This window comes from Macrosteles quadrilineatus, unplaced genomic scaffold, assembly GCF_028750875.1.
Source record: "Macrosteles quadrilineatus isolate MER2022 unplaced genomic scaffold, UCM_ALF_1.0 Scaffold_4__1_contigs__length_99947679, whole genome shotgun sequence".
Taxonomy (NCBI): domain Eukaryota; kingdom Metazoa; phylum Arthropoda; class Insecta; order Hemiptera; family Cicadellidae; genus Macrosteles; species Macrosteles quadrilineatus.
This window is the reverse complement of record NW_026542597.1, coordinates 88,187,326-88,206,320: the sequence shown is the minus strand read 5'-3', so window position 1 is coordinate 88,206,320 and position 18,995 is coordinate 88,187,326. Positions and strand designations below refer to the sequence as shown.

Here is an 18,995-nt window from a genome sequence, read left to right as displayed (position 1 = left end):
TATGTTTCCAGTTTGCAAATCGGCTATTTCAATGATTACTAAGACATGCAGCACAGTGTTAATTTAGTTTTCGTTTTAGTATATCAAACCATCCAGACTCTCTCGCTTTTTTCCATCGTAATATTTACGCCAACCCAAATTCAAATAGTAATCATAATTTATTTTAACCAAGTCTGTAAATGTTTGTAGCAAACTGTTAAATTAGAAAACTTATTGACTGTACAATTAACTTATGTTCTTTTCTCATTTTTAATTTCTGACAACAGCTGGAGCTGCATAACAATTTTTGTTTCCCATGTTAATCTTATGGAAAAATATAAAACTTTAAAGGACCCCAGGGCGTCACTCTCTAATTATTTCCCTAAAAAGAAAGTTTCCTGCACAACTTCACGATACGCTCTTTCCAATGACGCCAAAATCATGTCAATCGGTTCAGTAGTTTCGGAGGAGTAATTGTCACAAAAAACCTGCTTGCGTATTAAATAAGTATAGATTAATAATGTTGTATAAAGTGAAATACTAATTCTGAACCATGATTCTATTTGTTATTGGGCTATGTTTTTCATTTCCGAGTCAGTTAGGATTTTCTAACCAACAGATTTTTATAATTTTGGTCTTAAACTAAAGGTACAAGCACAGAACTGCCATCACGCATCATCATTCATTTATCTACAGTATTACTCGACAAAAAACATACACAAAATAAACTATTATGCGTTATGAGATGGCAGATGAGTATAGAATCGTCGAACAACGGTAACTATCGGAAGCGACATCCAAGGAGTGATGTATGGATTGTAGTTTAATTTTATGCATAATTTAAAACTGTAAGTTCAATGTGTCGCTTTAGCCCTGTATAGGGCTATATATATTATAGGCACATATATTATTGTTATACGATGGGGACGCAAAATAAAATGTATTTTAAACCGAGTAAGATTGCAAGATGTAAATGGTATGGGTTGGTTTGTTAAGATAAATTGCATTATTATGTTCTCAAAGACATATCAGCTGATTATTTTATCAAGAACCACTAAAAGCCATTGGTTAAGGGTAGCTGGGTCAAGTCTCAAAACATCAACAATTTAAAAAATTTTTACACAGGCATAGTCAGTTTATTAGACAATCACTATTAAAAACTATAAATATAATATGTTAAGTAGAACATTTAAGAGGAGATAGGTACTAATTAATACTTTAAAATACCCTAAAACCGGAAAAAGTGTATAAATCAGGATGGCTGAATTCAATTTTGACAACTATAACGAAGAATGATTAGAAGAAAAAAGTTTCCTAGATGCAACAGTGGGTTTTATAGAACACCCCTAACTCATTACGTCCATTAAAGTTTTACGACTAAGCCTGGGTTTACCAAGTTTAAAATTTACTATCTCTACTTAGGACTTGACAACCTATTCACATAGTTGACATATTTATCGTAGCATTATTACATTTCGGTGCATTGTAAAAAATTAAAACTAGGTTAAGAACCTCATTATTTTATTACGACAATAAGTCACAATCTCAAAATGTAAGGATCCCCATTATTTTATCAAAACAACATTTTGATCGGAGGTTGCAAATATAATAAATTCTTCTCAATTTCTTACTATTGGTCACTGTAAGTTGTTTGAAGATAAAATAAAACCAAGATAAGATCAACCCCGTTTTAATACCAATTTCCAAAAACTCATCACATAAACAAAAACAAACAAAAAGTCAGCTGATAAATATTACAATTAAATATGGTATTTAAAGACAGTACAACACTTCCCCCTTAAAATTAACCTGAGCTCTATTAATTATTTTGTTGTATATCGTCCCTGTCATCAGTGTAGAACTCATGCAGCTCTCCCTTTCATTAACTCTAACTTGAGTCCTCGTAGCTCATCCAACAACCCATTACATTCTTCTAGGACTCGCTTCAATCGAATATCTACAGACCCATATTTATGTTGTAGGACACCTTCTAGTTCTTCTAGAGTTTTCTGCTCTTCACCTAGTTGTTCTTGAACTTTCTTCAGAGGTTTGGCATCCTTGTGTTCTTTCAACACTTGAAAATCCTTGTATTTTTCCTTGGAAATATCACTCTGGTACTCTACTCTAGCCTTCTTCACACTGTCCAGATGTGCTTTGGTTACCACAGCTTTGCTGAACTTCTCCTCACATTCCCTTGGATTAATACTGGCAACTTGCATGCTGTTGACCTCCTCCATAGAGTCCTCAGAAGTACAATTTGACGATTTATAGCTGTTCTTTGAGCACAGCTGAGATCTACTATTGGTGGCAGAGCTAGCTCTATTTGGAGTGGAGTATACATCGTGGTTTTTAAAGTTATATTTGCTGTAAAGCTGGTGACTTTCTAGTTCCTGATGTTTTCTACCGTTCTTCCTCATCCTCGTCGCCATTGTAAGTTGTTTGAAGATAAAATAAAACCAAGATAAGATCAACCCCGTTTTAATACCAATTTCCAAAAACTCATCACATAAACAAAAACAAACAAAAAGTCAGCTGATAAATATTACAATTAAATATGGTATTTAAAGACAGTACAGTCACTAAGGAGAAACCTCAGATTTTAGAAGACGTTGATATACGAGTAACCTTCTCTAAGCATATAAACGGAATATTAAGTGGGTTAAATTGATCTATCTATATATTAATAGGCAAGCATGTTTCTTTAAAACCCTTTTTCTCAGCTCGTGTGCATCGCAGGGAAAATCTGCGCATACCGTTAGAAAGATATTTTCCTGTAGAAGAGCAGAGTCCCTTTAAAAATTCAAATAGGCTCAAATATAAGCACAAAAAATGAGTTTTAAATTTTAAAAAATTAACATGGGCTTTATAGGTTGCCATGCTGGTAACGAAATAACAACGAAATATAAACAGAAAATCAAAACAAATGGAAGAAATTCCAAACACATGTTTTATTTAAAGCGTGGGGTGAAAACAGAAAAGTCTGTACATTCGATTTTTATGGTCGAGTTTTCGACCACTGGACGACCTCTAGTATTAATAAATACTAGTTTGAATGAGGTTGTTAATGTAATAGACTCACTAATTAGAATAATTGTTAGATCTAAGAAAAAAATAAAACAAAACTAAATGACATCATAGAGTCCAAAACTACTGTATAACGTTTAAAATTGTAACCACCCAAATATCTAAAATCACTAACTTCATTTGCAATACGAACTGAAAAGTTTTATTTACGTTATAGGCTTTTATGAGTAGCTTATAAATAAAATATAAACACGATCACTTGAGAAGTTTACCAATAGCTCAAATCCTTAAACATCAGAAAATAGAAAATTGACAAAAGTAAATTCAAATCTCATGTTTGGTCTTGACCTAGAGGTTTCTCCTTGAAGTAATCAAGTTGTATTCAACGTAGAATCCTCTAATTATTACCAACCTTAAAGCCTGTAATTTCCCTTCCTACTGGTTTCTCAGTTTTATATCATTGCATATTTAGATAGTGAGACATTCCATTCATTCAGAAGAAATTCCTTAACCTTGCAATACCAGTGCACCAACTGACAAAACGATAGACCATTCTACAAGAGAGCACTTTTCTAAAAATAAAAAAAATACACACTTAACAAGAAATTTTGAATCACCCAACAAACTAGCTTAAGGGTAAACCTTGATGTCTAAATATTCATGATCCAAATCAAGATCATCCAATCATCATCCAAATTCATGGTGGCTGTGTCCAAATTCGTTCACGGTCGTGTAAAATTAAAATAAAATAAATAATAGTAAAATATATTTACCTTGTCCATCATTGTCTGACGTCATGTTGCAGCATGTCTTCCGCTGCGACTGAAAAAAAAAACAATTAGTCAAATAATCATTAAAGATCATAATACAATCATCATCAAATCATTATGATAGTACAAAAACACTTTTAATCGTGTAATAAATTTTGAAACGTGTTTTGATGCGTGTTTCATGCGAGTGTGCTGATGTTTTGTGTCACAGTATGTTTTTACCCAACATAAAAACTAACAACGTCTATAGATTTCGGAACATGGTTTTGCAACTGTATAGCATACACTTTTCAAAATATTCATGATATTTCATTTCGTTACGAAAATTAGTGGTATTCTTAAATATTAAGTGTGTAGAATATGTTTCTTAAAAAATGCGGGCGAGGGTAAAATGGGCGAAATGTTTGCCCAGTCGATCAAACGAAGGACTTCAAAACAATGTAGCTATCTTAAATTATTATCTGGTTACACAATTAAAAACACGAAACCAATAATTTCTGGTATTGTAACAGGACTTGCAGGCAAGGTACATTGCTTTGACTTATAGGACACACGCAAAAAACTTTGAGACCCATAGGACGGACAATAGTTTTAAAGAGGCCACCAACCTCCTTCTAAAAAAAGTTCCCCATGATAACTAATTTTATAACTTATACAGTATACAGTAGTTCGAACGTAAGTTTTAACAGCGTGTTACACTATAAATAAGCAAGTGCCGTTAATATTGTATGTAACAAAGTCTATTTCCATCAAACAAAGCTTCACATTATATTCTCATCATAACAATATACCCAATATCCCCAGTTAATTCTATTTGAAATCTCAATATACACGTTACCATAGCAACCGGGATTACTAAGTATAATGTTGCCATAGCAACCAGGCTGCTCATTTCCTATTCCAAATAAAATAATGCTCGGACAATAAAACTTTGAATTAGTAAAATAAATCCCCGGCATTGTGTTTTCATTGTAGCAGTTAAAAAAAATCAGTTGGAACTAGAACGAGTCTTCAATGCAGTTATAAATAGAAATAAATCAATAAACTATTTATATTTTTCCATTGAATTGCAGTTACTTTATACAACATACAAAAGGTCTCCCCCGTCGTACAGTAGACTTAATACGATACCACAATAAAGTTCATTTTCTAGGAACTTCGATATACCACTGCGTAAAAGATGAATTAACTGTGACAAGAGGGAATTTTGAATTGAGAAGAATTTTGTTGATATGTTTGACATAAAAAACAAACTATGGAACATAGATTTGATAACTAAATCCGTTCTTGAGATACCTTTGTATCGAAATAAAAATAAATGTAAACATATTTTAAAACATTTCTTTTATACGATTCATTAAACACAATTCACAACATGATTTGTCACTTAACGTAGCTTTATAGATAGTAAATTATCACAGAATCTTTCAATTCAAGCTAAAACTGTGAACAATGCCATTACAGCTTACATATTACACCAAGAAAATACACATCATGAATAACAATTTGAAGAAAACTACGTACTTCAACGAAAAACTATTTGGAACTGGAAACTGGACACTTTTCTTTTAAATTGGAATATAAAGACCATCTAGGATCACCCCAAAAGCACCAGAACGAAAAAAAAACACGAAATAACAAACTAATATAACTAAACAAAAAGTTATGAATAAAGAAAATAAATAAAATAACACTCACAACAGTACAACCGCTGTTCATGAAGAAGGCACTACACTGTCACACTATCACTATGATCTCCGTTCAATAACACAGCTGATATATTCGGTGGCGATTACATCATTCGAATGAATAATGCGATATTTTTAGCCCTTGTAAGACAGATTTAGTCAATGCTAAGTTTTATTGCTAGGAATGCCACGAGCGTGGTCAAAACATATGACGAAACTGTTCGACATTTGTATAAGAAACTGCAAGGTGAATCCTTCCAATGAAGTAGGACTTTGAATAATCCGGACATATATTTTGATATCAAATTATAGTATGACACATACTACGGTTGAAAAGTTTTTTAATATTTTACAATGCAGAATACATCCTTAATTTTTTTTAAGAGCTACCTAAATGACCCATAGAATATCACTGGATGTTCCGGATGATTTTGATCCCCAATTAGAACACATAAACTATTTGTATAGTAATTTGTGTTTTGTGTAGTTTATTACTAGTTGCACAAATGCTCTATTCCTAATTTTTGGTAATTTAAATCATTAAAAGGATTTTTGTAATTTTTTAGTATTTTTAAATACAGTGTAATTCACAGTATAGGTGAATTTAAATGAACAATTCAAATAAATTGGTCTACATACAATATAATAGCTAAAATATTTGTAATAGTCTTTAGTACTATTTTGTAGCTTTTTTAACACATAGTTACTTGCAAAAAGAAATGACCAGTAAGGTGATAAGTTATTATTAATATAAATACTGAAAACGATTACAAATCGAAAAATATATCGAAAATAAAATATCGAATTGAAAAGTTTACAAATATCACCATACAATTGCAAGAACACAATTCAAGTTTTTACAATAGATACGAAAACAATAAAATAAAGACAATAGGTACTGTGATAAAAAAAAAAACATTTCACCCTTGAAACCAGCACTGTATATTTTTCAACAATACACTTAAGGAAAGATTCAACTGAAATTCGCCACCAGGGGGCTAGCCATTGTTGGCGATGTTAGAGAAGAATAAAAATAAAATACGAAATATATATTTAATCCTCTTTGCAAGAGATTGGACAAACATCAAGCAAGAGGCGTCTGACGGAGAAGAGGCAGCTTTTACAATAATTGCATTCTCCACTTGTAATTTTACTTGGAAATGTTACGAAATTGGCAAAGTTGAGATGATTCTTCAGGTAAAAAACTGCTATTCTGCGTAGGAAAAATGCTAGTCTTGTGTATTTATTTATTATTTATCTACTGAACTTCTTAGACTATCATAATTTTCCAAAATAATAACAATTTTGATATAAATATGAATTTTTATAACGGTTTTTATTTTTCCCCAAACCAATATTTTGGAGTTTGAACACTATCGGGTAGCTTCCATTTTATGCTATATTTTATCCATAGCAAACGGAGATATTACTAGACATTTTTTGAAGATTTGCCTCCCTGATTTTCTATTTTTACTTTTTATGTACCTTAAGCATTGTGGTCCCAGCAACAATTTGTTTATAATGCAACAAAAAGACCTCTCTACAAAATATCACGGTAAAATGATCATTTAAATAACAAATAACCTACTGAATACATTTATTCACAGAAAACAATTACGAAGTAGCCAATACTAACAAAGTTACGAAACCCAATATTGTACATTTACTGAAAAAATATTTAAAATGAAGTACAAATCATAAATCATTGTGACATAATTTGACTATATAATTACCCAGCATGCTCTAGTCTAGAGCTTATCGCAAACCACAGAATGGCGGCAACAGATTACCTGTCATATACTGCCTTGGGGACGTTTAAACCAACGTGCAAACGACGGTGCAAATTCAATAATGATTGAAGTGGAATTTTATGTTTGGAGGTTAATGAGAATAGGAAAACTCTGCTTTGTCATTAACTAAACATTTAAAAAAGTTAAATTGTAAATGAAAACTAAAATATCGAAAATTTAAAAAATATATAAATATCACTTTGAAGGGAGAGTGGTTATGTGAAATATTAAGTACTTGAAATGTATTCTTAAGTCTCATGAAAAGTTCCTTTAAGTATAAAGAGTAAATTTAAATAATATTATAACATGATTCAAAGAGGAGACTAGAACTTATTTATTATATTTCTTCATGTAAATTTCTTATGTCAGTGTCTAATATGAAAAGGCTTATTAAAAAAACTTAGGACACTGTCATATCAGTTATGCTAATAATATAAATTGCTGTACCAAAAAACATGAAATCCAGCTTCTAAAGATTTTATTTTAAGCGATATCTTCAATAAGTAACTATCCGTTTTTAAAATACCAATATGGTTTCTTGAAATAGCAAATCTGTATAACAAACTCAAACTTAACGGGTTTCTAACCTTCAACATGATGGTAAAATTAAGGTTGAAATTCAACGTGTAGTGAAGCAAATTTGATTCTTCTCATACATAAGACTGTGGTGATTGTCAAAAATTTATTCATAACTTGTAACTGAGATTGGAAACCTAATTATGTTCAATAGAAAGTGAGCAAAAGCTAATTCAAACATTATAAAAAGTATGGTTTTATAGTTATTTGTGCAACTAGTGAGAAAAGGGAGCAATTGACTCACTCGAGAGAAACGGCTCGTGAGGAATGGTTTATCGAGTGAAGTAATTGCACTTTGCACTCGAGTTGCACACTATATTTTTCCTACAGTTACCATAAAACAAATAAATTGGTAAAGAAACGTGACATATTTTTACACAGAAGTGAACTTTTAATATTACATTTAATGATACAACAGTACAACAGCTGGCCAACTGATTTACAGCCAGTGCTGCCAACGTATTTCGCGCGCATACGACCTTGTCTGCATACGCGCTCACTATTTCGTGCCTTCACGTTGCAAATCTGGAGTAAGTGAGACAAAGTAATCTGGAGTCTTTTTGGTTTTCCTAATAGCGAAAATCATCTTTGTATAGTAATTCATTTGTTTAACCATATTTTTCAAACAATTTTTTACATTTTCTCATTACATATCCTTAATATTTCGTGTCAACCATAGACAGTCAATCAATGAAAAAACGTAAAATGAAAAAAGAGTCACGTTTGGAAAAACGGGAGGAAAACTTGATGAGAAAAAAATGGAAAATAGAAAATATACACACATAAAAAAGGAAAATGCTTACCCATGCAGTAGGAGATAAAGATATTTGTAGCCATACAATAGAATTTACATAGAAAAAGCTTTTCGTGACTGTTGTGGGTTTTCTTGATCGTTGAGAGTGGAGGGAACCTTTCACCCCAAAAAGGTCTGCGTGTTTTGCCAACATGCGATGTTTGGTCTTCCCTGAAGTGAATACCTAGTACATACTGACATTACACAGATCATGAAATGAAATGAAATAATCTCACTCCATTCTACACTCACTCGCTAGTATTTGGGTTAGAATACGCACCTCGTCACCCCATTCCCCCCCCCCTTCTCAATTGATAATGGCAATAATTAATTTCCCTCGTATCTTTCTATGATAACTCCTTATAAACTATTTGCTCATAACCTACTTTTATTTCATAACCATCAGAATATGTGAATTGTCTGGATAGCCAAGTCCCTATACATTTTTATTTTAAAATCCCGATCGGGGTTTATTCTTGGCTGGGATAATATTTTTGTCTTTGTGCTACCAACCAATTAATGATGCTTCAGAACTAAAAAAGTTGACAAGCTGATAACGTGAGCTTGGTTTGGGACATTCCCATACGAAAAAACACAAAAGTGTAAAAAAAGCATACAACTGAAAGATCAAATATGAACTTCAATAATATCAAACTCAATACAAACAAAAACAACCAAAGAAACACTAGTGGTAAAATATAGGTGGAACTCTTGTTATAGAGTCCAAATTAGTTGCACTATAAATAAATAAGCGAGTGAATTTTAACATATTTTATATACAGGGTGTCCCGCAGCTCTCTGGACACTTGTATATAGCGTTATTCCTTAAGACAAGACAAACACATTTCACCATTTGAGATGCAGCTTTGATACTTTGCAAAAATGTTAATCTTATTAAGACCTATTATCGTTAGAAATTATACTAAAAAATCATTAACCGTTTCAAAATGGCGGCCATATTAAATATTAGATGCCAAATTTCACGAAAACCGTTAACTTTACAAAAAAATTACCCTAGTGGTAAAATATAGGTGGAACTCTTTTACTTATAGAGTCCAAATTTAATTGCACTATAGATGATTAAGCTAGTGAATTTTTATATATATTTGTTATCTGTATATTGTACATAGAAGCAGCGAAGAGGAAAGGATGACATTAGAAATGCGAAGGGTTTTCGACATCAATATGTATGAAGAGTCGGCCACCTCGTCCGGTCGAACAACACACTAGCGTAGCTTTTACAAACACAGCTCACAACTTTGATTGATTTGTACAATGATTGTTCATAATCCACTTAATTGAAAACTTGTTTAGCTTTGTTACTGACTAAGATCAGCTGTTTCATCAGCCAGCAACAGGATCAGGAACAGCTGGTTCCAGCTGTTTACAAATAAGAAACACGGTAACAGATGGGACAGCAAAACCCGTGATGTACGTTATTGTAAACAACTTGTGAGTTCCCGTACGTGACGTCCGTTTCGTGTTGGACAGCTGACGTGAAACGGAATATCTATACTTTTATCACCAATTTATTGTTTTTCTTGTATAAATACTTGGATTTTTATTTCTTATACTTGTGTTGTGACTTTGACTAATCTCATATCACTAACAATTATGATTATTATGAACTCAATTTATATTAAATATGTACCGTATAGTCTTGGTAATAAATCAAACAAATTACTTTGCTATTATTTTGGGAAACTTTAATAAATACATAAATTTAGGAACATCAAAACACAAACCAATAGCATTAAATACAAGTAAGATGTTTTTTGCGTTAACTAAAAGAGTATCATTGATAAAGGATGTTCAAATAAATTGCTACTGCAGCAAACAATTTTATTATTAAATTAAATTAGGGTAACTTTAGACAAGTTTACACGAAATAACAACTAAATAAATGTTTATTTATTTAATCTGTGTGTTTGGTTAAAAAATTTTTTAATGGTAAATATCAGTTGGCAAAAAATAAATTAAACTTGAATACTGCCACGATATATAACACAACCACAAATACATTGGTCATTTTGAGAAGTTGGTAGAACTGGCAAGATCAAGATAGAGTCGTTCTGTCCCTTGAGATGCCTGTGTTATTTCTGTTGTTCTGCTTTTTTTACGTAAAATATTACTGGGTTTTCGTCAGGCATTTAACTAATAGAAGACGATATAGTTTAAAATTACTTTTATATTTTCGAAAATAACCTTACTTTTTTGAAAGGTGTTTTTAAGTCCGTCTCAACTACAAGACAAGTTATTTGCATATTAATGGCAGGTCAAAATTTCATTCCTAAACTATTTAGTACCATTCAATAATTTGGCACGTAACCTAGCGGTTTTTAAACAAATGGCTTTCAAAATGATTCTTGCTAAGGAAACGACAGTCCTTAATCATTTAAAAAAGCTACACAAAGAATCTCACTTAAATCTAAACTCAGCATTTACTCGTTTTCAGGTTAAATGTATGTATTATATTAATGATACCAATGTAATGATGTTGTATTTCATTACACGTAAATATCACAGTAGTCACATCATTATAAATTATACATACCATTATACGAAAATGAGCTATCTTGTTCAATTATATGTATGGTTTATTTCAAACATAATTTAAAAATCTTTTCTATCATAATATTAATCTTATTATAAACACTGTCATACTTTGGGAGAAAAAATTTACATTTGATGTACATATTTCACTTTAACGGTAAATGGCAATTCATAATCGACTGCACAAACTTAAAAGTTACTCAATTTGATAACATTTATGGCATTTCAATGCATTTAACTAATTTTCTCACTAAAATGTTTCAACACATTTGCGTCTGAATAACTGGAATACATTATTGGAATAAATCATTTTCACGACTCAATAATCATTGTTTTCACTTTCATAAAAATAATAGGCTAACTTTTAATGGAAAGTAAAATTATTTCTGTTTTTCCGATACAGTAACTCGAAAAAAGTAAATATAAAAATATTACATTTAATGCATTGTTGAAGTAATGTAAAATATGTTGAATCATGTATAAACTAATGTTATGTTCGACACTATTAATATTTTTCTGTGTTTCTGCTCATAATAGAGGCATTAACTAAAATTTTACACTCATGGATAGAATAAAAGACAAAAAAAGTTAAAGCCTTTGACAATAGAACGAGTAAACTTTTGAAAATATAAAAAATAATGCTACTGTGATATATTCTCAGTAATTACAGTGACATGAAAGATTGAGGATTTGTTTAGGATTACGAATCCTACAGGGTTATCAATTCAGATACGATTGTCAGTGATATCAAAAATCGAATATTGAATAAAGAACCTACTTAGCTACCAGCTTTGAAATTTTATTCTGAAATAATGCAATTTTAAATTCTTTTTAACGCAATAGCCTTCTGATATATTAATTCTATAATAACTAATACTAGCATAAAAAATCCTACCAAAGGCTATCATTTATCTAAAATCTATTGTAAAGGCTCACCTTTGCCTAGTTACAGGTTACAGTGAAAACCACCGGTTCACTCCTTGTACATTGACAAGATTGACAAGCCTTGTCACAAAGTGTCAATGACAAGCTTGTATTGACAAGTTATAAACGCCTACATACACGTAGGCGATCGGCGTCAGTGTTGCATATGAACAATATTACAGATTAAATTGAATAAAATGATTATTATTAACTATTAATATTGCTAGTTAATAAGTTGCTCGGTTAGTAACTGATTAATTATCGTAACATGTTCGAAATATGAGTTGATCATTGACCAGAACAATTTTACTTTTTTGATACTTTACCCGCAAATTGGTACAGATTGACGTGATGAAAATTTACTATTACCTCAAACGATGCATGATGTTTATATTGTTGTTGACAAATAATTCTACATGTCTCTCTAAAAATAATGTATTCATGTAATGTGTTTGTTAGGTAAATATTTTTAGTATTATTGCCAGTTGAGATGGGAACGCCACCTAGGAGCGTACTTTAACCCAAAGAGTGAAGCATGAGTGTAGAATGGTGTGAGATGCCTTGTGTAGGTTTGAGCAGCTGTTTTAGCTATAAAAAAATGAATTGAAAGCCAAATGACCAAGAACAGCTGGGACTAGTTTCAAACAATAAAAAATCTAAGTTACTAACCTTTCTCAGGATCAAATCAGAGACCTAATAATTACTGGGTACTTAAACCGCTCCGCTATCGAGGTATAGTGTACATACAACTATAAAATAGTGTTAGGTGCATTTTATTGGAAGCATATAATTTTATTGACCAAGGAAATACTGAGAACCATAAAATTTTTCTATAATTAGTCCATTCTTCACACTGTAAATGTATTTACGATAAAACAAAACATTTGTTTACTCATGTATTTAAGTTTTCCCATTTTTCCAAGTTGTTTACAAATAGTTACGACGGATATTTTACAATTACATTGCAAAAATAATCAAATTAAAAGGAAAAACACAGTTCGCTAATCAGATAAAACTTTAAACGTAACAAGGAAGTCTTTAGGAGGTAAAACTAGAATAACAATTCTCCTGACTAAAGTTTAAAGTAGTTAAGTTTGAACTCATGAATGGCTTATTGTACGAAATAAACTCAAGCAGTTTGTAATTAATTGGTTTGTTATTATTGTATCCCTAGTTAAGTGTACAATAAACAATTGTATACGATTTAGTTACTACTTGATAGTGTAACTATCATAAATCATTATGTATGTTGAAGGACTCTTAAACGTGGACCCTTAACGTTATACTACTTCGACTATGTTTTTCCCAAGTTGAAACGCTGTAATTTTCAAACGCTGTATAGCATTAAAAATTTTAAATTAGGTTCAGTTAGGTTAAAATCGAGACAGCTTAAAACTTCAATCGTGTGCTGATACATACAACCTATATAGTGGCAGTTGTACAGCTCACTACACTATAGCTAACTAGCTCTAACAGCGAGTGGTGAAATCCGATTTCGTCAGTTAAAGTCTGCAGAGTTAACTGCAGTTAGGTTTAATGGCGGTTTAAGTGTTTGGTGAAATCGGGCCTAAATCATTTATAAACTTAAATTATACTATCTTTTAATTTACAATAATTAAACTTGATGAGTAGCTTAGTTATGCCACAGACTGATATCAAAGCACGTTATGGGTTTTCTGTCCTGGTACCACCATTTCAAATCTTTCAGTATTCCTCATTTTTGACGGGCTAACCTTTGATTTGCTTAAAATCTTTTCGTGCATGCCTGTAGCCTATGTGGACGGATCAAATCAAGGTTAAAAGAGGCCGTCGACTAATTCAGAGGATTCAGTATGTACATTGCACATCATAACTGTTTTGTATAGGTAATTGATGAAGTAACAAAAAAATGCCGAAGGGAAAGGAAAGGGATGAATTCTTGTGTGGTAGCGCGGCCTAACCGTGGTTTTGCGTGACGCCTTTATTGACTTTGTTGACGACCACATCAGTGATTTTACAGATTAACCAGGACAACTTTATAGATGTGCAAAGTTTTGATTTCTCCATTTGGCATGTCGATGTTTTAGTAGCCTACTTTGACAAAGGTAAGACAAGCCACTCGAGAAACCATTCCTCACTCGCCTACGGCTCGTGAATAAGGATTTCTCTCGAGTGAGTCAATTGCTCACTTTGCTCACTAGTTGCACAAATAACTATTATATCAATAGTGTAAAAAAAATATCTTCAAATAGCCACGTTATGGCATTATATTGTAAAAACCAGGAAATAATTAAGGTGAGAACAACTCAAATACTACAGTTTTTTTAATGAGTAATTGCTTTAAAAAAATAAATAAATGTATTTTCCAGAAGTAAATATTTACGTATTCAACACAAATGCCTAATACGTTGAACGCATGTACACTGTCAAGCAAATGCATTTAATAGAAATAAGGAATGTTTTGTTTTTAATAAAATACATAGGATTTCTAGAATAGCGTAAGAAAAAGATCCTTACAAAAACTAGACAGGAGTCTAAAAACAAGTTTCAATAGGCCTACGGTTTGGGTTTTTGTTTAATTAGCCTCACACACAGTTATAACGGAAATCAAATTTATGTACTTATTAATTGCAAGTATTGAATAAAGTATAATATTTTATCTCATGTCCACCAAAGGAAGTCACTTAATGTCACTCACCTTCCCCAACAAAGGGAATGTTATTTTAGGACAATGTATGCTGCACTTTGGGAGGAATTATCATCGGCAAAAGATTCCTTTCAGAACACCATGATACGTTTTATCCTTATTATAAGTGGTTAAAATTTTGCTATATTTGGAAATTAAAGTATTAAAGTATTAAAAAATATATTATGTTTGTACGTAGTAATTACACAAATGTATAAAAACCATATTTGGATTTCCAAAAATGTATACAATGATATTTCTTTAAACCACATCTTCCAGTGGTCGATTAGGGGGTTTCTTTTGATTCTGGTAAATAATTAATGCAGTAAGTACCGAAGCTGGAAAAATCTCACTTATTCAAAATGCTGCATAAGTATCCACGTTAATACTTTCATTAATAAAAATGCTTTTACGTGCGATTTTTTCCAAAGCATTGTAAAACAAAGATAAAACCGTACACACTATAAGACAGGTTTATTCTAACAATATACAACTATATCGTTGGTTTATTCAGCTGCGTTCTTTTTCACAGCATTTTCCTTCTTCCGCAATGAAAGGAAAGTGGCAACACCGCAGTCCAGGCCTACTGAAACAGCGTCTGCGCAATGTTCATGTTTACACGTTATTACCATGGAAACAGGCCAGTGCGACGTTGCCACATCACAACACCACTGTCTTGTATTAGAAGAGGTTAAAACTCGATGAATCAAAAACCGACTATGGCTAGCCCATCTAGATGGAATAGCTTCATAAAAACTATCCAAAATCCTCCATACGACTCATATAAATTATATTACTGCACTATACACATGACAAAACCTATTATGAATCAACCAATCGGTTTTTCAAGTGTTGGAAATTTTAATTAAGTTAAACTATAACTGTTTTAATTAATGTCAAATCTGTAAATATAATCTTAAAAGTAGCCCTTTATTATTGAACGTCACTCCCAAAATTATATTTGTATAAAAACAGATTAAGATAGAGGTGTTTAGGCTCTGCAATAAGTAGACATCTTGAGGGCGGAAGTGTGTTTATTGTTATTGAGACAGGGCTGCCACATGTGCAACAGTAAATAATACATAACTCAGTAATATAACACCCTACATAGACATCTATTATTTATTTAACGCAGGAGAAAGTTTAATTTCAGACACCATCAACAACTAAGACTAAGCGGTGAATTGCGTGCTATGTTTGATGAGCGATCTTTGTGTTATACACTCTAGATTAACGAGGTTCAATTGCAATGCTAGAATAAAAATGGAAATCAATGCTATTTAAATATATACATAAAATATTACTAGGGGATACCCGTGGGCTCCACCCTACCAATTGAACGCGAATTAAATTTAAATTTACTCACTTTAAATTTTAATGCGTTCCATTTTTAAAACTTTTCGAACATATTATAACTATATAGTTTCACGTACTGTTTAAAATTACATTGTTAAGGTTAAGTTCAACTTAATTTTCCCAAACTAAATTCCCTCTATTAAATAAAACTACCTTCCATCAAAGGGGTTGTTTTAATCAGTTCACGTAAAACAACTTGCTAAAATAAACCTGATGTATACTTAAACTTGAACAAACACATAGTAGTTTTATTTCTACCCATCCCTACAGTAAAACACCCATAACGCTGTACTCAATAAACCTAGCGAAGGGTTGAAGTAAAGAGTAAGAAGAAGATGGAAGAGGAGGGTGTTCACAGCCAACATAATAGCAGCTATTACCTCCTCTCTTTACTACCTACTGTTTGCTACAAGTTTACTTGGCGATGCCATTATTGTGGCTACACCTACAACGTGTAAATATAGTTACTAATAAATTAAAACATTAGGTCCAAATGTGTATGAAATTGTTCATAATCATAAAAAACTTTTATGGCCTTCGTAATCCGGCAATTAGTGCGTATTACCCTTAAATTTGCCGGGTAATTGAGTCGTGGTACTTTGTGTAAAATGAGGAAACTAGAATAAATTATTTCGTAAACACAAGCGATGTACTAAACGTAACATAAACAATGGTAAGGCAAAAGACCTCATAGATTAAAGTTTTGTACAGGAAACATTCGCTTTTATGTACAATGATATATGAAACGTGAACTAAACCAAAATTGAAGCAAAAAGTAAATTTTGAGTTATAAATTACGAGTTTAACACCAAGAAAAATGTTAAGATATACATTTCCGATAAATTCATTTGTGATAACAACAATATATTTTCCATTTCTAGCATAGAATTAATACTACCAATTTTATTGCTAAACATTCAGTACATTTCAAATATATTAAGAGCTTATGATGAGCTTATGATGGATGAGAGTTTTCATCCAACAAATAGCAAATCCTAAAATCATCGATACTTGTGGAATAAAACGACATAAAGTAAAAAACGCAGTATCGAAGCATAAACAGAAGATAGTTAGTATAACACATTATTCTTGTTTATGTAGTAAAAAATATGTAAATTAATTAAGTTAAACAAGAATATGATCGGTATCCAATAAGAAAAAAAACTAAATAATCTAGAGTAAAGATAGAATGTAGTTATAGATGGGAGAAAGTAACAATGGAAAATAAACACCAAGATGTTTTATTGTATAAAAAACCCAACTCTTTCACGCCATCAAAATAACTCCTTATTAATAATCTAGTACAGAAAATGTCTCTGTACTGTATAATGTAATAACATACTTGGAAACCAAGCCACATTTTAGGTGAACATCAAATTTCATCTGGGCCTTGCCACTAACGCTTCAGACAGCTTGCCAATAACTGATCACATTTAATCAGCTGTTCGGGCTTTGGCGATGTGACATAGGGCGTATACTGTGGTTTACTGTGTACCTAGTCATAGTTAAATGATAACTATACCCTTATGGGAGTACCCTAAATACTTGGGAAAAATTATAGTTTGTTTTCCAAGTCTCCTTTGACCATTTAAATATTGTAGAACGTTTTACTTTGTCTAATTAATTTATTAACGACATAAAATCCTTAATAATACTTCACCACTTAAATAAATCCCCTGGTAACAACCAATAGCACGTAATGTAAATTTTTCAATTTACAATGCAAGTTCGTTTTAAAATTAAATGCAGAAAAGCGTACTTTGATAAATCTGTCTGTAAAAAATTTACGTGATCGTTTTTTTACATTTAATATCCCTTATATATAATTGAAATACATTTTATATAATATATATTTAAAAATAATACAGAATAGTTGCTGTACCCTTGCTTCGCAACAGGAAGATGTAGTATACAGCCTAATCCAAACATTTGTTAAGTACTTCAAATTTATAAACAAAGAGCAAACAAATCTAAACAAAAAATTATTACCTTCCTTGTAATTGTCTACTGTTATAATTTTCCATAATCAATGGCATAAATAAACCTACCTCATGTTTTGTTGTGTAAAATATTTTATTCAATTTGTTTGGATCAGCTGTCTGAAATTGTGAAACAATCATTTAGCAGTTCTGACTGTTTAAATTAAAATTAAAACGCAAAGGTAAACATATTGTGAATTTTCTAATGATTCCATGGAAACCAATTATTATTTACTTTTGAAAAACTCACCTCAAAACTTTGGTCATCCAAGGAGCGTAGCCCGAGAGGAACTCTGGGAAGTGAATATGCCTATGATATTCCTAGATATGTGGACCATCTTTGTGCTTAATTTGGGGTGTATCAGTTTAGTATTTATGTCGTGGCAGCTGTACAGACAGACAGACAGACACCACCTCAGTTTTATAATAGTATAGATAGATAAAACCTTAATAGATAGATAAAAGCTTAGTAAAAGATTAAGATACATGAAAATAGTTTTAAAGCATTGTCCTCCTCACAAATAATTTAGTCGCCTGAACGTTAGGTACAAGGTATTATTCTTAAATATAAGGAAAATATACGTATAACTATATATGGTGTACCTATATACGTATGCGTAAAACTAGGTACACCAACTATTACCTCTACAGAGTGTTAAGAAACTAAAACTGATATTCACATAACTGATTTTATTAAAACAATTCTGTATAAGTAACAATTTAGAACGCCAATTTGGACATAGGCCTAGAGCACAGTATCAAGCACAGTCCTACTAATATTATAAATGAGAAAGTTTGGATGTATGGATGTATGTATGTTTGTGACAAGTAAACGCAAAAAATACTGGTCGGATTGGGCTAAAATTTGGTGTGATGATAGCTTGCATTCAACATGTAG

At 31.6% G+C, this 18,995-nt stretch overlaps 1 protein-coding gene across 2 annotated transcripts in view; it reads right to left on the bottom strand.

Moving 5' to 3' along the window:
• The window catches only part of LOC128991781 (high affinity cGMP-specific 3',5'-cyclic phosphodiesterase 9A), a 195,746-nt gene that overhangs the window by 69,250 nt on the left and 107,501 nt on the right, over positions 1-18,995 (bottom strand). For both annotated transcript variants that reach the window (XM_054414967.1, XM_054414968.1), the window contains exon 5: positions 3,777-3,825. In XM_054414967.1, the coding sequence (XP_054270942.1) occupies positions 3,777-3,801 (25 nt within the window). In that variant the 5' untranslated portion in view covers positions 3,802-3,825. The remainder of the gene's footprint in view (positions 1-3,776; positions 3,826-18,995) is intronic.